The sequence below is a fragment of the Carya illinoinensis genome, chromosome 5 (genome assembly GCF_018687715.1).
Source record: "Carya illinoinensis cultivar Pawnee chromosome 5, C.illinoinensisPawnee_v1, whole genome shotgun sequence".
Classification (NCBI taxonomy): Eukaryota; Viridiplantae; Streptophyta; class Magnoliopsida; order Fagales; family Juglandaceae; genus Carya; species Carya illinoinensis.
The window spans coordinates 47,416,160-47,440,534 of record NC_056756.1 but is presented as its reverse complement, the minus strand read 5'-3'; the positions used below and the strand labels follow the sequence as shown (position 1 = coordinate 47,440,534).

Sequence of the window (24,375 nt, the reverse complement as noted above, 5' to 3'; positions counted from 1 at the left end):
TTTTAAAGGTTGAGTACAAAGAGCTTTCTAATTGTTTAGAGATTGATGCTTATAGAAATGATTTTTTTAGCAAATTTAAATATATTGTGCGTGTGTGAGAGAGAGTTAGATATATATATATATATATACTTCCCTATATGTCGCTACAATTTGAACTATTAAATTATGTAATTAAAAGTAACCAAAACTAGAATTAGAATTAAACTTAAAAATTGATTTATTTGATCAGTACCTTTATGCTACTTAGATTCTTCCATTCCAAATATCAAGACCTAAGGATTTGTGATACTTAGAACGAGAGAATAGGTCATTTGTGTGGGCATACCACAATTTTGGGGTCTATGGCATGCACTACCTAAAAAAGGTGATGAGGGAAGAGGAAAACATATATAGATCTCTAACTTCTATATTCTACGAAAGTCTTCTTTTTTAATCAAAATTATAGGAAAAGAATTATTATTTTCATAAAAATTAAATGGCTTTTGCTTTTTTAGATATGAAATCTAATTATTTTTCTTGTACCATGAATTTTTATTGTCACATTGATCAGACCAAACAAATCAAACAACAAATAATGTTATCCAAAAATAGCTTAGCTGTTTTACGAGAGCTCCAAACATGCCCCCTAAAATTAAACATGCATGTGTAAAGGTCAAATTTTGCCATCATGTCGTACTAGGCTTCCTCGAAGAACAACCACACAACAAATTCTGCAATTGCATCAGAGAAAGAGAAACGTACAGTTGAAGAGGGCGATAATGGGTGGAGAATTAGCACGTCTTGAAGAGGATTCCACGCATTAGATTCCCACAAAGACACCCTAAATCCTTTGCTTCAGGTCTCTCTGTCTCTCTCTCTTTTAAGTCTCATGTTTTTCCTTCTTTGCAATGTTTATTGTAACTTTTCTTATCAACAATTCTCTTGCTAGAAGTAATTGAACAGAAATCCTACTTTGGTTCGTGCATGTTACTTTTATTTTGCAAAAAAAATGTTTTTTTTTTTTTTTTTTGCTTTATATATATTCAGCGGACCATTGTTTCGCTTTTATTTTGGAAGAAAAAAGACTATAAATTGTAAATTTCGTTAATATTTAACTTGGATTGGTTAATTTTCTCTCCAATTGTATGCTTATAATGACCTATTGAGATGGATGAGAGATTTGCTACCAAGATTGGCAGAAGGGTAATGAGATGTCTTTGAGCTATAGCTATTTTTTTGAAGTTTCACCCAAAATTGAATGTTAGGTCTTCTAGTATTTCAATGGGGCATTACAAGCATAATAGAAGGTCATAAAGGGCATGGTTTGAGAAGAGCAATGCGGGAGGAATGGTATGATTGAGAAGAGTGGATTTCATAGTCGTTCCAATAATATATGATTCATTAAGGATTTCCTCAAGTTAACTCGATAAGTTATGATAAGTTATATGTAGCAATAATGGCGAAAACGTAAAGAAATGTAGGTTGCGCTGGTTCTCTTGGGAGCAATGAAATGCGGGAGGAATGGTATGATTGAGAAGAGTGGATTTCATAGTCGTTCCAATAATATATGATTCATTAAGGATTTCCTCAAGTTAACTCGATAAGTTATGATAAGTTATATGTAGCAATAATGGCGAAAACGTAAAGAAATGTAAGTTGCGTTGGTTCTCTTGGGAGCAATGAGACTCATTGACAGCTTTCTAAGTAGTAAAAAGCTCAATTTTACCAATCAAACTATTTTCCTCTCCATTATACATGTTCTTTTCGGCTTCCCTTTTGTTCTTCTACAGGTTTTATAAACTGGTAAGGTGTTTTTCAATTTTTATCTTGTCTTCTATAAATAAATTGGTTGAGATATCTGTGCAAAAGTCCAAGCACCACTGAATCATGACCATGAATGGTGCACCTTAGGCTAGTTCAAATTTTCAAGAATAGAAGCCATATAAGCAGTATAAGATGACATATATTATGACGCTTTGTGATATCTTGTATTTTAGTGTAATTTAATTGAAAGATTATTTTACTTCATTTAAATATTGGTTCTCTTGTTTTAAATTTAATATGTTTCTCATTGGATTTATTTTGTGATTTTTAAGTTGTAGAATTTATTTTTGATGTGCTTTCTTGATATTAATTATTATTTTGCATTTAAATTACTTTTTGATTTAAATTAGTTTTCGAGCTTTAAAATTTTTGTGTTGTTGGAATTTATTATTTTATTTTATATAGTCACTACGTTTAAATTAATTTATTTAACTAGCTGTTTTGAAAATTATTTTCATTGGATCAGTTTTGTGACCCAAGTTGAAAGGGCTAGACATCATTTCTTTCCCTTCATTTTTCTTTTTCCCTCCTTTTTTCCCTTCTTCTCATTTCTTTTTCCTTTTCTTTTTCCTTTTCTTTTTCCCTTGTTTCTCCTCCTGCGCGTGAGCCACCCCCTCTCCCTCTCTTCCCTTTTGTGAGTCTCTATCTCACTACCCTCAACGCCGTCGTGCACCACCGTTCAACGACACCGCCCAGCCTACAACCTTCCCCACCCTTCGGCGAGCTCAACCACCTCGGCCACCACGCCCATGCCCCATCCTTCTCTCTCCTAGCCGCTTAGAGCCCAAAGGGCCATAAGCTCATTGCGCCGCCCAACGGCGCCATCACCACCATCATAGCTTCCCCCTCCTACCGGCCAACATCCTTCACAAATCTCGGCCCTTAACTCGCCGTCGTTTACTCCTAAGAAGCCCACGACCTCCTACAGTTTTCTTCACCTTATGCCACCATCACACCACCTTTGCCCACCACCTCTTTACCACTTCACCACCGACCTCCCAGCTACCTAAACAACTCTTCCTTAGCTCCAATCCACCACCGTTGAAGTCCATCCATCTCATTTTTTTGATTTGTGTTTTTAGCCTTCAACCCCAGCCCACGCCGCCACCCACGGCCAACCACCACTACCATTAGCTTCACCAACACCCCTAAGTCCTTCCCTAGCCATCCCAAATCTTCATTTATCTCCGTTCAAAAGTTGGGTTTTTAAGACCCACGACCCTTGTCCAATTTTCGTTGTTGTGTGGCTGTGCCGCCACTTCTAGCACATCTTTGATCCTCTAAAAATTATATTATAGTGCTGTAAGTAATTTTTCAAAGACCTTTATGAGATTTAAATATATTTTGCACTAACAAATCTTTTGTAATCTGGTTGGTTGTACCAAACGTTGAGTTCGAGGAGTTTAGGGGTCGGTTAGATTAGAGGATGGTATTGTTGTAGAATTGGATTATGTTGGGATTTGTTGGTTGTTGAATATTTGTGTCGTGTCATATACATTGCATAATTGCACGCATGTTCATGTTTGTAAATAAAAACTAGGTTTTCGCATAATTGCATGCATGTTCATGTGTATATTTGAAAACTGGGTTTTCATGTGAGAGATGATTTTGGGCATTTTTTAAATGAATGGATTGAACGATTTGAGAGAAAAGAACTATAGTGATAGTGGTAAGCAGGGACGGTAGTAGAGTCCCGCCTACAAAATATGTTGTAGGGATGGTGGTAGTCTCACATGTGATTCCCGCCTATAATGCAAGCTATAGGGATGGTGGTAGTCCCGCTTGTGACTCCCGCCTACGGTGCACACAGTAGGGATGGTGATAGAGTTTCGCATGTGATTCCTGCCTATAGTGTTAGCGGTAAGGATGGTGGTAAGCAAAGATGGTGATAGTCCTGCCTACGATTCCCTCCTAAGGTGCACACGGTAGAGATGGTAGTAAGCAAGGATGGTGGTAGTCCTGACTGTGATTTCCGCCTATAGTGATTGGATAAATGGATATGTTAGACCATTTTCTGAGAAAATGGCAGTTTGTGATTTAATGGATATGAGGACCGTTTTCTGAAAAAATTGTGGATTTATGCTTGGGCCATTTTCTAGAAAAATGGCGAATGGTATTTAATGGTATGCTTTGGGTCAAATGGGATATTTGGCTTGAATTGGAAAAATGCTCATTTTAGGGAAAATTTGTAATTTTTGGGTCTCATACATATTTCATCATATGCACGCATATTTGTTGTTGCATAAATGTATTTTCATCTCTTAGACTATTTGGTTTATTACTTACTAAGATTCACAATGTGACGGTATTTGACACCCTGCAGTATCGTAGATTTTGATGCAGATGATATTGATGCAGAGCCTGAGAATTTAGCTCCGTCAGAGAAGTGATTTGGGATCACTTGCTCGTGTATTAGGATTTGTTTCCCACTTTTTGGCTATATAATTGGTTTGTATTATATTTATATTGGATAACTGTATAACTTTTAAAGCCATTTTATTTTGAAATCTATATTTAAATTTCAGGTACTTAGTTGGCTAATTTCTAATTAATCGCTGCGACTTTTGTTGTGCACTTTTTGTATGTTGCACACACTTAAGCGCTTTTCATTGGGATGTGTGACCCACGTTATCATCATCCCAACACCTTGATTCCTGCATTTCAGTACGTGGGAGTTAAGGATGTCACAACGTTGCCGCAACATATTTGGATAGCCTACTGATCAATGTCTTGCCTTTGTGATGACAAGTTAGTTTCAGCACAAATAAGGGAATAGGTGGAGAAAGATGGATGAGATTGTGGGCTTGGTCACCATAAGTTTACGAAAGTGTGACATTAGGATGGACTTCATGGCTGCAGTTGTATGGACTAGTACAATAATTATGGCATCATAAAGACTAAGCGAGGCAATAATGGCCCATTATGAGGACAAGGTCAAGACAAGACCACTTATCGTTTCACAATACCATAGAATTTGTTCATGTCGATGGCTTGATGCATCAATTAAAAGATTCAGGTACTAGTCGGTTGGATTAGCTCTTTCTAGAAAGAGAAACTCCCACTTCTCTCTAGAAAAGTTACTAACCCTTTCTCATCAGTGTTTCCATCGGAGAGAAGGATGGAGTGAGAGGAGGATGAAGTCTTGGCTCCCATCCTCCACTCCACTCCTTTTCCAGTCTTTGTCTGTGCAAAAGTTTCTCTTCTAGGGTTTTTAACCCCTCATTTCCACTGGCTCGGTTTTGGTCAAATCTACCGTACTCCGGTGATCGACAACCTGCATGTGCCCCATCACACAACTACCCAACTGTTGAACTATCGAGACAAAGCAGAACCACGGGGAAAATCTCGCTATGTGATACTCACATGCTGTTTCTTTCATGCATGGCTATCTCACACCGTACTAGTAGACTCACCACCTCAAGATATTCCAAATCTAACCTAACCCATCCCACAATCACTGGCACGTGGTCTCCACGCCCCACCCCAAAAACTCAGTAAGCCGCAGTCGACCATTTGATGTCGGTCTTCCTACTATGTTTCCGCTTTCCCTAACTGATGATCTTGAAGAAGGGAAAACGGGTCCTTTCATAAAATATCTCAGGAAAACAAAATGCAGTGCAACTTCAACATCCATCCCCTTTAACGGTGGGATCACAGTTCCCATAGGTGTGCAAACAGCTAAAAACCGTCATTTAAGACGATACCCTCATGGAGGGGTATAGGTAGGGACCAAGATTTTGGTCCCAAAACCTTTTTTTTTTCTTTATTTTGCTTTTGTGCTATGGTTATTGTAATGTGGTATTTGTTGGAGAATCTCACACTCTTCTTATGTATCTCGATTTCTGTATCTAAATGATATATCTGCTTGCTTAAAAAAATGTTGGATAAGGCTATTTAGATATGGGTATGATAGATAATTGATTTCACTGCTGAGATCAGCTAACACCATTCCCAATGGTTATTTTATCCTATCCTTTAAAGTACATCACAAAAATCTTTTTTTAACATACTGACTTTTACAATATATCATTCATGCATCAGCTTATCTATTTTTTTTTCTCTCTGTCATTTAAATATTATAATTTAATATTTTTTATTCATTTTAAATATTTACTCTAACTACCAATCATATCCTCATGTCTTTTGATATTTGCAATATCTACGCATATACAATGTTATATAATTATGTCCTAGTTTAGATTAATCCAAATTTATAAGCCAAACTAAAATTTAAATTGATTCAAAATATTAAAAAATATAATATATTATGAGAATATTCTCAAAATATATTACAAGAATATCCATTTTCAACAATTATGAAATAAAATTCTCAAGATAATTGTGAAAGGATGTTCCATTTAGAGAGCTTGCTCAATAATGTGCACCAAAGGTCAACTACTCAATCAATGGAAATAACTACAGAATGGGATATTATCTTGCCGATGGTATATATGCTTCGTGGTCGACATTTGTAAAAAATAATTCATCCTCTGGATGGAAAAAAACATTTTGTTGCAGCTCAGTGGTTGATAAGAAAAGATGAAAAATGGCATTTGGAGTGTTTTAAGCCCTATTTGCAATTGTACATGGACTTGCACTGTTTTTTTTAATCGTCAAACACTAAAGGAAATTATGATGACACCATGGCATGCATAATTTTTTAACCAATGGTCTACATGCAAAAGAGATTATATACTCTAATAGTCCTAGCCCTAAATGATAGTTGATATTGAAGCATGATAAATCGTGTTTATTTTGAACCTATTCTTTTAACTTGTATTATTCTCTAATTAACCTAATATTTACTTGTGATTACATAATAATCCAATCACATTATTATGTAATTGTAAGAATGAAACATGACTACCAAGTATCTTCCTTATTTATATCGTTATTATATTTAATATTTGGAATTCATTTTGAGCAATGTTATATAATGCACTCCTCTTCAACTTTTATTGTACTTGAAAATGTGCTACTTTCCATTACCTTTGGATCCTCTTTTTGTTTTTTGTTTAAAAAGAAAAGAAATTCAAAATGATAAATCAACATAGTGAGATAATGGTATTGTAGATAGCATTTTCCTTTCATTTTATAGCATTTTAATTTTTCTAACTTTATAAACTTTGATGGGTGCTTTAAGCATTATGTATATACAGAGACATATATGCATAAATTGCATTTATATACACATAAATATGTATATATATATTGATATATTCTTTTGCATGCATGAGTTTATATATATATATATATATAGTGCTATATTTTCTAAATGGGGTGGAGCTGTGTAAGGTGATTGCATCTAAGTCTCTTAATAATAGTTGCATGTTCAATGATACGCTAGCTAGTACTTAGCTAGCCCAAAATTAGTCTACACATTTATATAAGTGCAACTAAATTATATTGATTGGTCTCATAGAATATCCAAAATTCAACAAGCTAGTGGAAACGACCAATTTGAATTCAATATTAACACCATACCTCGTCAAAAATTAACTAAAAACCCATTCAATAGTTTAGCATAAGCAAACTGAATTCAGAAATAAATGACAATAGGAAGAAGGAAAGCTAACACTTATTTGTTACATATATAATAATATGAAGAACCTTTGAATTGTGAAGTATGAGAAGATTGCCATCCTTAGCTAGGGAGACTAGCTTTTTTATGCAACTAAATCAACAAACTAACATATCAGTTAAATTGCATTGACGATTGTGTACATTGACTCAATTCGCTCGATTGAATTGATGACCAAGACTGATTTGAACTTTCTTCAATGTCTGATTGTATGTATCTTTCTGATAATGATGAGAAAGGCTTTGGAGGTATTTGTAAACATTCAATATCTCCTTCAAGCATTTCTATGACTTTGTTCATTGAAGGACGATCATTAGGTTTCATTTGTATACACCACAATGCAACTATGATCATCTTCTTAGTCATTTTCTTTTCCTCCTCGATGGCATCTTCTATTTCTATACCATTTTCATTGTGCAACTCATCATAGACACAAGTAGGGAAGTAGGTTTCACTAGAATGATCTGCAAATGTATTCAAGTTCCTTCGTCTACCTGTCATGTCCATCAATAACATTCCAAAACTATAAACATCAGCTTTATATGAGATGCCCCCAATATTTTGATAGCACAACTCAGGAGCCATGTATCCCAATGTCCCCCTTACAGTAGTCAAAGAAACAATGCTATCATCTACTGAAAAAAGTCTTGCCAAGCCAAAGTCTGAGACCTTAGGTGTAAGATTCTCGTCGAGAAGAATGTTGTGAGGCTTGATATCGAAATGCAAAATTTGCATTTCACAACCTTCATGTAAATATTTAATGCCACGAGCTACTCCAAGAGCAATATCATGCATTTTTTCAAAGCTTAGAAGAATACTTCCTTCTTGTGAAAAAATGTATTTATTGAGAGATCCGTTGGACATAAATTCATATACAAGAGCACGCTTTGATCCTTCAACGCAAAAGCCAATGAGTTGCACTATATTAACATGGTGAATCGTTCCAATGGTAGCAACTTCGCTGATAAATTCTTGGCCATTAGCTTTGGATTTACCCAACATTTTTACAGCTACAAGTTGGCCACTTCGAAGTGTTCCTTTAAAGACAGTGCCATAACCACCTTCACCCAGTTTATCCTTAAAACCTTTGGTCATCTTCTTTACTTCTGAGTAAGAGTACCTTATTGGCACGAGATCATTGTGTTTTTGCAAAAATTCTTCAATGGCATTATACATTGATAAATGTCTCCTACGCCACTTATATATCAAGAATGCAAGCACAAATGGAGTCGCCAGTATAATTTTTGCTCCATGGTATAGTCCTATATATGGAAGGGCATCACCGAAATAGATCACATATAAGAGAAAAAATTGTGTAGTTGCACAACTGTCAAATTGATCTTGAAACTAATCGGCATATATAGTGACTATTAGTTTTTCTGTCAAAAACTCATTAATGTTTTCCATTCTTTATAGCCTAAAGAATGATTTGCTAAAAATGTAATTAAAAAAAATAATGAAGACCAAAGGAAAGATGCAGGTTCTTACCGAAGTCGATGAGAATGATCATTAGTTGGACTGAAAGTACTGCAAGAATATGAAAGAATAAACTAAGTAAACTGCAAGAATATGAAAGAATAAACTAAGTAATCAAGAGACTAGGACAAATTTAAAAGTTCAAGGCGTAAGAAAATTGGATAAATAAGTTCTATAAATTGAGTTGAGCTCGAGATTCTATATATGCCAGCTTTTCGACGTTCTTGAGCTATATGCTGTGGCTAAGGGTGAATAGTTTGCTCATAATATTCGAGGCTTGTTATTATAAACGAGGTTTCGGATGCAAAAAACAAGATCAAATCCATCATTGGGTAGACACTTCGATCGGTTATTATCCTGATCATGATCATCTACTTGTATTATCATCATCGGACACAACAGATCCAATTCTAGGTCATTAATTCATGTGTCTTTCAATCATATATCCTTCAAACAACATTTTAATTTATATATAGATATATAGAAACCTCACCTCTGTCACGTCTATATAAATAACTTCTGAGCTGATAATCGCCTTCATTATAATAATTGTATACTGCATTGATGAAGAAAAGAAGAACGTTAACATCAGGCATTTGGAAACTCACAATCAATCAGCTTTCTATTAAGTGTCATTAATAGCATTTCATGTTATAATTTTCATGAAAGTCATGTCATTATAATAAGCGTATTCAATTTCTAAGTGCTGGAACTGCTTAATATCACGTTTAACATTAACGCGGGCTATATATGAATGATACGGCAAGAGTTTTCCTCTGCCTTAAGTGAGGTTCTATTCAATAAAAGGCGCGGGAGGTGCCGTTCTCATAAAAAAAAAAAAAAAAAAAAAAAAAGATACGGCAAGGGGTTCATGAGTTTATTTTTGTAACTGTTTTTAATTAGTTAGGGGCATGTGTCAGTATATATATGATTCACTTACATGTACCTTAAAAAATGAAAAAGAGAATAATCAACTGAAGACAAAAAATAATTATAAGGAAAATTAATAAAAGTGAGTTATGGATTCTTACCGCTCTGATGGAAAAACTTTTCTTGAATAGCTATGATGACAAAAATGAATAAAAAAATTATTAATAAGTGAAAGGCTGAATAATTAAAAAAATTATATATACTTGAAACATCTTTTTGAGAATCAAAGAGATTAACCTCACCCTTGTTTAAAGTACGTAGTATGCCGCGGAATCCTGTTAATGCCGTGGTACCTTAGAAATCAACTTATATATAAACATCAAAGCCATTATAATAATTTGAAACTAAATTTTATTTATGCCAGTATCACATCATGAGCCTATCTTATATAGAGAGAGAGAGAGAGATAAAAACCTCACCTTTGTATAACCAAAATATTTCTTTAGGGAGTCCTGGTTTCACAAAAAAATAAAAATAAAAAATAAAACAAGGAATAACGTTAGCTAGCTTTTTTGTGTAATTCAACATAAATATTATTTAAGTACTTGTTATTATTTATAGCTACTATTACTCTCTTTCTTTCCCTTTTTCACACACAAATGTTAGCTAGCTTCGTTGTGTAATTCAACATATATAATAATATTGGATTAGAAATTGGAGCACGCTTTCTTTACTCACCAATACATGATCCGTCGTCGCTATAGACTACTGTGCCATTCGGGTCAACGCTGCAATAAACCCAATCGCCACACCTATTAATACAATCCATAGGGAACCATGTAAGCTGAAAACCATAGGCCAATTTGTTGTGGTAGTCTGTACAGGAGAAGTTTCTTTCATCATCATCTGGTAATTGGCCTTGCTCCGATGTCCAAACAATCTGCTCTACTTGGCACGATTCATCCACAACATCGCTTGCTTTCGTCCACCCATATGTAACATAATCAAACCCCAGCTTGGATTGGGTCAAATTATTAGTAGAGTTGGACGCGGAATACACTCCACTCTCAAAGCAGGTAGATTTGTTCAGATAGATCCCAGGATTCAATATTGGTTTTTCACACTTCAAAAAAGCCACCGCACTCGGGTTCAGATAAGAGAACAGATAATATGGAGGAGCATCGGGTGCATAGAAATTGTAGGGATTAAGAAAATAACGAGGGATAGAGGAGTAATTATCCTTCTGAATACCCGATTCCACAACTCGTATTGTTTGGTTACTGTAATCGATTTCCTGTACGGAATATTTTCCGCCAAATAAGTATAGCACAGCTTGATTGTCCTCACATGACAGATTAAACCTTCGGTTGCCGCAGTTTGCTGGTTGGCCTCTCAATCGAAACGGATAACTTATGTTGTGGATATTGCCGCAGGAAGTAGCACAGTGATCACCGTCCTTAACGCCGAAAGTTTGATGGACTAGCAGTACTAGAACAATAACGGCGGTGAGTCCTGCAGGGAGGAGCGACACACCTGATCTCGTCATTGAGAGAGAGAGAGAGAGCCAGAAAAGGGGATTATGAATTTATGAGAGAGAACCGCTGTAAACAAGCATGTAATTAATAGTGTATATACTTAGACGTAAGCACATGCGTCACTGAGTCCTAAAAATGGGAGTCTTTCTTTCTGTTTTTTTCAAAATATCTTTTATCATTATTTGCATCCATCAAATTGACAGTACAAATATATCTGACAGCTCCAACCATACCAATAATTAGATAAAGTTATCTTTTTAATAATTAGATAAATCCGATACTATAATCTATAACTTATATATACTAATAGTATTGGATTTATCTATAGTCTATATAAGTTATAGATTTTTTATATGAATATATATAATTAAATGTGTAAAAACATATTTACAAAAAGTATATATATTATATTTTTTTAAAACTCCTTAAATATTTTAAAAAGAAATTAGAAACTGATTAAAAAAGTATTTTTTTAATCACTAAGTAAAAATTTTAGTTTATATTAATTAGCAATTTACACATATAATATAATATAAAAACTTATATACAACATAAAGAATTATATAACAAATATTTCATATATAAGATAAAGTTATATATATATATATATAAGACCGGTTTTCAAAATGCGAGAATCGGTACAGATTGATTCCAATCGGGTTTTTTTTTTTTTTTTTTTTTTTTTAGAAACCGAAACTGGAACAGGCTGGTTGGTGGGTTCAGTCAGTTCGACCGGTTTTTTGGTTTATTTTTATGGCCCTACTCAAATCTGATTAATGGAGCTAGCGGCCACTATGGCTATCCCATCTAGACCCCTCCTATCTCATTCTTAACGGATAATATATTATTATGTGAGTATTCAAACTTCTCACTATGCATGGCACCTACTTTATGAATAAGACTAGTCCAATACATGGTTACGACAAGAATCTCAAGCTAATTTTAACTGAATGTAAGCCATTACAAGTAACTAGCTTGTTTCCAATTAATTGTTTAATTTTTGAAATACTCGTATCCTTCGAGGAATTAATCAAAATCAAGTTGAACGAATTGTTTGAATGAATGAATCAAAAGCTGCAGACTAATTATTGTAAACTCTAGTGCCAACACAGGTTTTAAGAAAGTTGAAAATGCACAAAGTTAATTATTATATGGCATATAGTTGAAGGCTAACCGCATACGAATTCAATTTGTTTACACAACCTTATATAAAATAATTCCTAACATTTTCTAAGTAATTTCTAGATATTGATGGGTCATAGAAAACATGTTCCATTACTGGTTTGCAAGTCAAATCATAGTTCACTTGCAAAGCCAACTGCATTGGCCGAGCGGTAGCTCGATTTGCTTTAAGGCTATCTCAGTGGAAAATATGACAATCACGAGAGTGCGATATTTATGTATTCCGTTAATTTTTAAAATTGTAAGCTGGCTATTAGCGATTGGCTCCAACAAATTTAAACTTATTTTAATTCATTTACTAAATGCACTGACCATCTATGCACATTATGGCGTTTGATCTTCATTTTGGTTTAGATATTAATTCCAATCCACATTATACATTATTGGCGGATCAAGGTCTAATATGCAAGTGGGTCTCACATTTATTATACATTGCTATGGACACATGCAAGCTCCCTGAATTAGTTCTTTCTCTCAGAATCTCTACTATATAAAATGTGAATTTATAAATATTTTATTTAGCTAGCACATTATCTTTCGTTAGTCTTGAATCAAAGCATATATAAGAATTTGTTTTAAAATTATTAGTAGATAAACGTCTAAATTTTTAGAATATTTATATACTTTTTGCAAATGAAAATTTTATATAAAAAAGAAAAAGAAAATAAAGCATGTAGCCTAAGCAATCCCAATCTTCTTTTTCATTTTTTCTAGCCCAATACGTACATATACAACGCAAAACTCTCATTGGTAAGAATTGATTGGCCACATAATCAATGTCTCATATATATATATATATATATATAGAAACGGGCTCCTTGACATTGAAAAGATCACAGCGAGCATCATTCCAATAGACTACTTGCACTAAAGCCTGTTGCTATTTTTGTTGATAGATGGATTTTAGGTTCTAATCAACATCACAGAAGATGACCCTCTTAAAAGACTTACCTCCTAACGAGTTGTTTAATTTAGACCTCACATAGATTCATGTTGATTATCATTATTGATAATCATCCACGCATTGTATTATAATATACGAAAATACATTAATTACAAAGAAATTATACAAAATATAATTAACATGGCCTAAAATTAGGAAATTATATAAACATCATGAAACAACTTGATTCATCCACAGTAGCCGATCGAGAAGGATTTTGACAATTAATAGGACATGTAGCCTTCACAAAAATGGCTTATTATGCAGAGGAGATTGTATAAAGTAAAAATTCTTCTTTTTTATAAGGTCAGGAAAGATGCACAACGAGGAGAGGGTTATCCTATGATACTTTTCTTTTAGCGACTCCAAACAACAAGAAATAAATAAAATATTCTTAAATATAAAATGTAACTCGATAGTAAAGTACTTAAGTCTTATTTGAATAAAATTAGATCATCCACCACTGATCCTAAAGTCTAACTTGCACGTACGTACAAATTCAATTTGTTTACATGCACACACTTATAAATTCCAACAGTTTCCAAGGGATTTCCTTCTTCAATCATCTAACAAGTGAGTCTCACATTTATAAATTGTTATGGAGCATGCACACATACAATATATCTATACAAGTTGGAAACAATGTTATGTTATCTGAAAACATAAAATTAATTTTCTATATTATAAAAAAATGGGTTTTCAATAAATGCCTTAGTTTTTGGAATATCTTTTTACTTTTTGTCAATGAAAAAAATTTATATTTTTCTTTAAAAAAAAAAACCAAAGCAATCCCAATCTTCTTTTTCTACCCCAATATATACGCAACGTACGCATGAGAAATCTTGCTGGGGTAAATTTTGCAAGTGGTAGACCGCATAATCAACTTCATGGGCTCGACCACTATATATGTAGAAGACATGCCCCTCGACATTGAAAGAGATAATAACAACTAATGGGTCTTCATTTGATCACTTTGTAATCTTATTATGAAAGTTTTAAGTATATAACTAAGTGTTAGTGAAATATACAATACAATAAAATTAACATTTAAATGAAATCAATTTAGACTGAGGCATGAAAATCCTGCTCTCTTTAAAGAGATTCAAGCCCTCTGTGTTATTATTAAAACAACATTTTTTTCTTGCTTTATATATATTCAACGGACCATTATTTTGTTCTTATTTTGGAAGAAAAAAGACTGTATAAAATGTAAATTTCATAAATATTTAACTCGGATTGGTTAATTTTCTCTCCAATTGTAAGCTTATCATGAGCTATTGAGATGGATGAACGATTTGCTACTAAGATTGGCAAAAGGGTAATGAGATTTCTTTGAGCTATTTCATGAGCAACCAATGGCCCAATGTTGTTATATTGTTTTTGTTTTTTAAAGTTTCACCCAAGATTGAATATTAGGTCTTCTAGTATTGCAATGGGGGCATTACAAGGATAACAGGAGCGAAGGTCATAAAGGGCATGGTTTGAGAAGAGAAATGCGGGAGCAATGATATCATTAAGAAGAGTGGGTTTCACATGCAGCCATTCCAATAACATATGATTCATTAAGGGTTTCCACAAGTTAACTCGATCGGCTATGATAAGTTATATGTAGCAATAATGGCGACAACGTAAACAAATGTAGGTCGTATTGGTTCTCTTGGGAGCAATGAGACTCATTGACGACTTTCTAGCTATAAGCAGATATTTCCACTCGGGCCACAGGCTCATAAGGCAAGCCCAGATCATGGGAGCCGAATCCAACTGGACGGCCCCTTGGCCCACTAAGGGCGCCAACCTCAAAGTTGAGGTTAGCCGATGACCATAATTACACGACAAGTCCAAAAATGCAAGGAAGGAGGGGGCACTTTGCACCGGCACTCCCTACGATGCCTAGCCATAGGAAACATTGTATAGGCAGGTAGGCAGGAAATGTGGGGAGACCTTATTCTTCTGATAGCAAGGGATGAGGAGCCTGGCGACATGCACCTATAGGATAAAAAGGACAGGAAGCCATGCTGTATTAGTGGCGTCATTTCAGAAGTCATGTCATATTAAAGGAATCTGACTAAAATAACAGTTGATGAGACATATACTCCTACCATGGGGTATGGACGAGTGAAAACACTCTTTAAACTCTCTATTCTACTAAGGTAATACTGCCTCAAGCATCGGAGATTACCCGGCCTCCACCAAGGCTCCCAACTCTCAGTTTTTTCTCTAAGTCTGCAGCCTAAGACTAAAGACCCGAGTCGTTGGAGCCTGGCCCAAAGGAATACAAATAGGGGCATAAAAAAAAACTGGTGAACAGGTAAACCGGACCGGACTGGACCAAACCGGTGGAATTGATCTGGTCTCTAGTTTGATTCTATCTAGTACCGGTTTTATTTTTCTTTAAATCGGTCAAAATTGATCCGGTTCTGATTTTTCTTTTTTCTAAAACCGGACTGAAGATTCCATCACCCGCTTTCCCTTACCCCCTTGTATAAAGATTTATAACGTTAGATCGATTCCACCTTATTTGGTATCCAACGATGAGCCACCAGATGAAGTGAAAGGTATATATTCTATTCTATCTAATTTCCACCTCTGCACTCAATTTATTCACACTTTTATTAATGCCTAGCTTACAAAGGCTCTTCTGCAAACTGCCGAGTTGAATTTTCTGCATTAACGAAATTTTAATTTTGCACCAAAGAAATATGAAATTAAATATATATAATATATATACACATATAGTGAAGGGTTTTATCATGATTAATCATGTGAAATCACCACTTCACTCAATATTAATAAACAACATTAACACCTTACTTTCACGAGAAAAAAAAATATTCTCTCTGTTTTGTAATGATCATAAGCATGATGAGAATCTGATATGTTAAACCATTTCGCAGGTACATCAACAAAACTAGTTGTCACTGCTGGTAAGTTGTCCCATGGCTATATGACATTTTCATCATCGGGCAAGACCATGGGATATATATCAGACTTCTTGATCACTCGCGATTGTTCAATATGTAGGTGCCGTCTTAGGTTCATTTCTTGTACTGTTGGTAGTCTTTGCTCTCCAATGTCTCTATATGAATGATATGGTAGAAAAAGAATATCGGGCGAGGATTGAAAAGTTCTTGGAGGATTATAGAAATTTCAAGCCGACAAGATACTCGTATGCTGATATTAAAAAGATTACAAATCAGTTTGCTGAGAAGTTGGGCCAAGGAGCATACGGTACAGTATTCAAAGGAAGACTTTCCAATCAAATTCATGTTGCCGTGAAGATCCTGAACAACAGTTCTAAAGGAAAATGGTGAAGAATTCATAAATGAAGTGGGAATAATGGGTAGAATTCACCATGTTAATGTGGTTCGCCTTGTTGGATTTTGTGCTGATGGATTTAGGCGAGCACTAGTTTATGAGTTTTTATCAAATTACTCACTAGAGAAGTTCATATTTTCAGCAAATGTCAAGAACCGTTTTCTTGGATGGGACAAATTGCAAGATATTGCCATCGTCGTTGCAAAAGGAATTGAATATCTTCACCAAGGATGTGACCACCAAATCCTCCATTTTGACATCAAACCCCACAATGTTTTGCTGGACGATAACTTTAATCCAAAAATTTATGATTTTGGTCTTGCAAAATTGTGTTCCAAGGATCAAAGTGTAGTATCTATGACTACGGGCAGAGGGACCATGGGGTATATTGCACTCGAAGTGTTCTCTAGAAACTTAGGAAATGTGTCTTATAAAGCAGCTGTTTATAGTTTTGGAATGTTGCTACTTGAAATTGTTGGAGGGAAGAGAAATGTTGATGTCACAGTGGAAAGCACTAGCAAGATCTACTTTCCAAAATGGATTTATAATCTTTTAGACCAAAAAGAAGAGCTAAGGGTCTTTATTGAAGATGATGGAGATACTAAAATTGTAGAGAAACTTGCAATTGTCGGACTATGGTGCATACAATGGCACCCAATGGATCGCCCTTCCATGAAACTTGTAGTTCAAATGTTGGAAGGAGAAGAAGATAAATTAATCATGCCTCCTAATCCTTTTGCCTCCTCAGGCCCTACAAAAGTTCAAGCACGGAAGCCTACCACGCATTTAGGTCAAGATTTGGAGGTTATCCCAGAATTAGATTAAGTATAATTGTTTAGATTTTGTTTTGAAATCTTGTCGTAGTTGAGCATTATTACTTTTGATTTTGCAATCATAAAGGAATTCAAGGTTGTTTCTTTTCTATGAACTTGAAATGATCATATTTGTTTCGGATAAAATCTAGTAGTTTGGAAGGGGCTAATCAGTATTGACCAGTACCCTCATGGTAGACACGTTCTTCTGTCAAGATTCCCATTTTGTATGGTATAGTATGTTGCAACGCAATATACGTACATGACCCATTAATCATTAAGGGCAGTGACTCAATGCTCTTAAGTAGTTGTTTGTTATATACTAAGTTATGGATTCACCTTATGTTATTAGTATTAACCTAATGAGGTTAGATTTTGAATTATGATTCAAACATATAGTATAACGGGTCTAGTTCATTTTAATTTTGGACATTTTTTTTTTTAAATTGAACCTGTGTATATCAGTTTTTAAAAAAAGAACCGATGTCAAATCGATTCATCATTGAGACCGAAACTTATAGTTTTTCTGGTTTCGGTCTAGTCCGATCCTTTTTTTTTTCGGTTTTAAGTATTATCTATGTTAATAATAATATGATCTTTACATATATTAAACTATATATTAGTCTATTTATATTATCGTATATACTTATTATAGTATAAGTACATTACTTATTTATTTTTTAATAATTAATACACATTAGTATAGTATTGGATTTATCTATAGTCTACATAAGTTATAAATTTTTTCTATGAGTGTATATAATCAAATGTGTAAAAATATATTTACAAGAAGATAATATATATTATATTTATTTTTCCAAAGGATACTGCTACACTCACCGAGACTACTGAGAGTCTCCATTGAGACAGCCAGATTCCTTTTTTTTAAACTCCTTAAATATTTTAAAAAATACAGAAATTGATTAAGAAATACTTTTTTAATCACTGAGTAAAAAAAAAAAAAAAAAAACCAATCAGTGCAAAGTCTAGATGAGAATATCATTTTCTTTGCCAAAATGTATTTATCCTTGATATATATCAAAAGTAAGTTTATATTAATAACTTAATATTAATGTTCATGTTTAAGATGAAAATTTTATTAATTTTATGTTATAAGATTAATAGTCATAAATAATAAGATTAAAATTTTAGCTTATATTAATTAGCAATTTACACCTATAATAGAATATAAAAATTCATATAAGAAATATTTCATATATAATATTAAATTATATATATAAAGAAACTGGTCTCATTCCATTCAAACCGGTTTTCAAAATGTGAGAATCGGTTTTCAAAATGTCCGACCGGTTTTTTTTTTATTTTTTTTACGGCCACAGATAAGATATCATTATGTGAGTATTCAAACTTCTCACTATTCATGCCACGTACTTAATGAATAAGCCTAGCTCCCAATTTATTTATTTTTGTATGTTTTCTTTTTTATTAAGAAAAAATTATTTAATATTATTGTGATTTTTTTTTATTTTTTTAAATATTTAAAAGTATTAAAAAATGATGTAAAAATAAAAAAAATAAAAATTTTTAAACCTAGCGAGAGAGCCCCAGCGGTAGCTCTAGCAAGCCCCATGGTCTCCCACTACCTGGCCGAAAGCTCCTTTGATATTCATACGACAGCGTCGACGTTATTCCAACAGACCTCACACGCATTGTAGTATTAAACGAGCTTGAATTTGTCCAGAGTTTTGTTTTATATATTTCAAGTTTATCTATAAATTTTAAAAATTGAACCTTTTGTATTTAAAAACATTTTAATGTAATTTATATGTATAGATATATCAATGATTATCCATGAAAATTCAAAACGAAAGCTCCTCGTTTGATTTTCGATGAATCAGTGAAGTCTAATCGCGTACGAATTCAATTTGTTGGTCAAACTTTTTTTTCTAGCGATTCTCAAGTCACCAACATGGAAAACAATTTATCCCTATGGCACTGTCCTAGGCCCAACAAGGCTTGGCCATCTTTCCAATTACTTTGTGATTCATAAACTTTTTGTGAATAAATATATATATATGTTTTTTTTTTAAATAAGAACCAAAGCAGTGCAATCTTCTTTTCCATATTTTTCTACCATAATATATACGCAACGCAAAAATATTGTAATTAATTGCAAGCTGTGGAGACCGCATAATCAATGTCCCATTGAAAAAACAGCGTCATGAGAATAAAATTAAACAAATAAAGAAATAAAAATTGATTTTCGACGTCTCGGTGAAGTCTAACCGTGTACGAATTCAATTTATTTACGCAACCTTACAAATTCCTAACATTTTCCCAATTAAGATATCGATTCGATGGTTCGTCCAAAACATGCTAATTAGTGGTGCTGATTTTTCTAGTCATTGGCATCTTCTCCACGCCCACGGCCGATTAAATGCACGACTTGACCATTGACTTTGCTTCATTTTTTTATTTTATTTGAAATAGACTTTTCTTCATTTTGGTTTGTCCTCGAGGAGCTTTTTTATTCAATCATTTTGGTTTTCTCCCAATACCTGCCCTGCCCTGGAAATTACTCTCCTTTACGTACGTTGACAGAAGATGGGGTCGACCACTATAAATGTATTGTCTCCCAGTACCAGGCTAAAAGCTCCTTGACACTCCATATGACAGTGCTATTCCAACAGACCTCACACGCATTGCATTATTAAAATCTAATTTCTCCTTTACGTACGTTGATAGAAGATGGGGTCGACCACTATAAATGTATTGTCTCCCAGTACCAGGCTGAAAGCTCCTTGACACTCCATATGACAGCGCTATTCCAACAGACCTCACACGCATTGCATTATTAAAATCATCTACGTGTCCATTGCTAATTGATAAATAACATACAAATTAGCATAAAAGAGATAGGGTGGGCTTAGCTACGTACGTTGAAGCAGCTCACGGATGAAAGATATATGGAGTCAGTGCAAATATATATATATATATATATGTAGGCCCAAATCATGCAATATTACACAAAGCTCACCATAATTAAACCATAATTACTAGGAGAGTCTCACAATGCTCATATCATACACTCACACTGGCCACAAGAAATCATGAGAAGCGTTTGTGTGCTGCATTTGGAATCTTGGATTTCAACTTTTAATTGGGTTTGACTTTGATATTTGAAAGCTTTTAAGAAAATAGTTTGATTATATAAATATTCTCATTTCTTTCTTTTAAAAAATTATCTTTTTCTTTCTATTAATCTTGTGTTCAAATTTCTAATATTTAAATTTCAAAAAACAAATCATCCATTTTTAGTGATCATATTTTAAATATATATATATATATATATATATGAAAAAATCTTCACAACCTCCCAACACTCCACACTCCACATTTTTTTTTAATTTTTATTATTTGATCTTTTATCAAATATTTAATATATAAATAATGAATAAAAGAATTAAATTAATTTAAAAATAATAAATTCAAAAAAAATATTAAAAAAATATTAAAAAATTAAAAAAAAGTGGAGTGTGGAGTGTGGAGTGTTGGGAGGTTGTGTAGCATTCCTATATATATATATATATATATATATATTGTACTTTGGTAACTCAACTAAGTGGAGACAAGAAGAGAGGTGCTAGTGAAGCCCATATATTGGGGGTTGGGCCTTGAGAGAGAGAGAGAAGCAACATGCTTTGAGGTTTTCTAGTCTTATTTTCTAGGCCATAATGCATATTGATACGGGTTTAGCTGGTGCTGGGCCATCATCAATTGCATAGGTATGATCATCCTGACTCATCTTTTCACTTAGTCCAAAATAAAATCTCAAAAGAATTGTTTGCATATAAATATCTTGAAAAAGAAAAGGACAAGTTTTTATTTTGTTCCATTTTAAAGGTTGAGTACAAAGAACTCTCTGATTGTTTAGAGATTGATGCTTATAGATATGATTTTTTTAGCAAATTTAAATATATTGTGCATGTGTGAGAGAGAGTTAGATATATATATATATATATACTTCCCTATATGTCGCTACAATTTGAACTATTAAATTATGTAATTAAAAGTAACCAAAACTATATTATGATGCTTTGTGATATCCCGTATTTTAGTGTATTTTAATTGAAAGATTATTTTACTTAATTTAAATATTGGTTCTCTTGTTTTAAATCTAATATGTTTCTCATTGGATTTATTTTGTGATTTTTAAGTTGTAGAATTTATTTTTGATGTGCTTTCTTGATATTAATTATTGTTTTGCATTTAAATTGCTTTTTGATTTAAATTAGTTTTTGGGCTTTAAAATTTTTGTGTTGTTGGAATTTATTATTTTATTTTATGTAGTCACTACGTTTAAATTAATTTATTTAATTGGCTGTTTTGAAAATTATTTTCATTGGATTAGTTTTGTGACCCAAGTTGAAAGGGCTGGACATCATTTCTTTCCCTTCATTTTTCTTTTTCCCTCTTTTTTTTTCCCTTCTTCTCATTTCTTTTTCCTTTTCTTTTTCCCTTGTTTCTCCTCCCGCGTGCGAGCCACCCCCTCTCCCTCTCTTCCCTTTCGTGAGTCTCTATCTCACTACCCTCAACGCCGTCGTGCTCCATCGTTCAACGACACCGCCTAGCCTACAACCTTCCCCACCCTTCGGCGAGCTCAACCACCCCAGCCACCACGCCCATGCCCCATCCTTCTCTCTCCTAGCCGCTTAGAGCCCGAAAGGGCCATAAGCTCATTGCGCCGCCCAATGGCACCACCACCACCATCATAGCTTCCCCCTCCTACCGGCCAACATTCTCCACAAATCTCGGCCCTTAACTCGTCGTCGTTTACTCCTAAGAAGCCCACGACCCCCTACGGTTTTCTTCACCTTACGCCACCATCACGCCACCTTTGCCCACCACCTCTTTACCACTTCATCACCGACCTCCGAGCTACCTAAACCACTCTTCCTTAGCTCTAATCCACCACCGTTGAAGTCCATCCGTCTCATTTTTCCGATTTGTGTTTTTAGCCTTCAACCCCAGCCCACGCCGCCACTCACGGCCAACCACCACTACCATTAGTTTCACCAACACCCCTAAATCCTTCCATAGCCATCCCAAGTCTTCGTTTATCTCCGTTCAAAAGTTGGGTTTTTAAAACCCACGACCCTTGTCCAATTTTCGTTCTTGTGTGGCTGTGCCACCACTTCTAGCACCTCTTTGATCATCTAAAAATTATATTATAGCGCTGTAAGTAATTTTCCAAAGACCTTTATGAGATTTAAATATATTTTGCACTAACAAATCTTTTGTGATCTAGTTGGTTGTACCGAACGTTGAGTTCGAGGAGTTTGGGGGTCGATTGGATTAGAGGATGGTATTGTTTATGGAATTGGATTATGTTGGGATTTGTTGGCTGTTGAATATTTATGTCGTGTCATATACATTGCATAATTGCACGCATGTTCATGTTTGTAAATGAAAACTAGGTTTTCGCATAATTGCATGCATGTTCATGTGTATATTTGAAAACTGGATTGTCATGTGAGATATGATTTTGGACATATTTGAAATGAACGGATTGAACGATTTGAGAGAGAGGAACTGTAGTGATGGTGGTAAGCAGGGACGGTAGTAGAGTCCCGCCTACAGAATAAGCTGTAGGGATGGTGGTGGTCTCACATGTGATTCCCGCCTACAGTGCAAGCTGTAGGGATGGTGGTAGTCCCGCTTGTGACTCCCGCCTACGGTGCACACAGTAGGGATGATGGTAGAGTTCTGCATGTGATTCTCGCCTATAGAGTTAGCGGTAAGGATGGTGGTAAGCAGAGATAGTGATAGTCCTGCCTACGATTCCCTCCTAAGGTGCACGTGGTAGAGATGGTAGTAAGCAAGGATGGTGGTAGTCCTAACTGTGATTCCCCGCCTACAGTGATTGGATGAATGGATATGTTAGACCATTTTTTAAGAAAATGGCAGTTTGTGATTTAATGGATATGAGGACACATATCCATTAAATCACCTCATATCCATTAAATCACAAACTAATACAGTACTGGATTTATCTCTAATCTATATAAGTTATAGATTTTTTATATGAGTATATATAATCAAATGTGTAAAAACATATTTACAAAAAGTATATATATTATATTTTTTTAAAACTTCTTAAATATTTTAAAAAGAAATTAAAAAAAACTGATTAAGTAAGCGTACAACTTGCGAATAAGTTCAAACTCAGTAGGAAAAATTAACTGTTCATAAATATAAAATACAATTCAATGATAAAAAATTCTAACTCGACTTGTGTTTGAATAAATTAATGAAACAAATAAAATTTGATCATCCACCACTAGCTAAAGGCTAACATTTTCCAAGTAATTTCTAGATATGGATGGGTCATAGAAAACATGTTCCATTACTGGTTTGCAAGTGATCAAATCATATTGATCACTTGCAACGACTACTGCATTGGCTGAGCGGTAGCTCAATCTGCTTTAAGGCTATTTCAGTGGAAAATATGACAATCACGAGAGTGCGATATTTATGCATTCGGTTAATTTTAAAAATTGTAAGCTGGCTATTAGCGATTGACTCCAACTTATTTTAATTCATTTACTAAATGCACTAACCATCCACGCACGTTATGACGTTTGATCTTCATTGTGGTTTAGATATTAATTCCAATCCACATTATACATTATTGGCGGATCAAGGTCTAACATGCAAGTGGGTCTCACATTTATTATATATTGCTATGGACACATGCAGGCTGCCTGAATTAGCTCGTTCTCTCATAATTTTTATTATATAAAATGTGAATTTATAAAATATTTTATCTAGCTAGCAGATTATCTTTCATCAGTCTTAAAAAATCAGAGCATATATAAGAATTTGCTTTAAAATTAT

The 24,375-nt window shown here is 34.2% G+C and overlaps 2 protein-coding genes and 1 pseudogene across 3 annotated transcripts; 1 reads left to right on the top strand and 2 right to left on the bottom strand.

Annotated features, from left to right (window-relative positions):
* Window positions 1-7,268: 7,268 nt before the first annotated feature.
* LOC122311464 (rust resistance kinase Lr10-like) lies at window positions 7,269-9,549 on the bottom strand. Its single transcript, XM_043126019.1, has 3 exons — window positions 9,354-9,549; window positions 8,873-8,911; window positions 7,269-8,646 (listed from the first exon to the last, which is right to left on the bottom strand). Exons 1-3 carry the CDS (start codon window positions 9,454-9,456, stop codon window positions 7,499-7,501), a joined length of 1,290 nt encoding a protein of 429 aa, XP_042981953.1. The 5' UTR covers window positions 9,457-9,549; the 3' UTR covers window positions 7,269-7,498.
* Window positions 9,550-9,672: 123 nt separating this feature from the next.
* On the bottom strand, window positions 9,673-11,325 carry LOC122311466. 2 transcript variants are annotated; one of them, XM_043126022.1, is made up of 4 exons: window positions 10,469-11,325; window positions 10,210-10,242; window positions 10,033-10,083; window positions 9,673-9,921 (listed from the first exon to the last, which is right to left on the bottom strand). In XM_043126022.1, exons 1-4 carry the CDS (start codon window positions 11,274-11,276, stop codon window positions 9,878-9,880), a joined length of 936 nt encoding a protein of 311 aa, XP_042981956.1. In that variant the 5' UTR covers window positions 11,277-11,325; the 3' UTR covers window positions 9,673-9,877. The 2 variants fall into 2 exon arrangements, with proteins under 2 accessions (XP_042981956.1, XP_042981957.1); XM_043126023.1 differs by having other exon boundaries at window positions 10,033-10,065.
* Window positions 11,326-16,479: 5,154 nt separating this feature from the next.
* LOC122310422 lies at window positions 16,480-17,530 on the top strand (annotated as a pseudogene).
* Window positions 17,531-24,375: the final 6,845 nt, after the last annotated feature.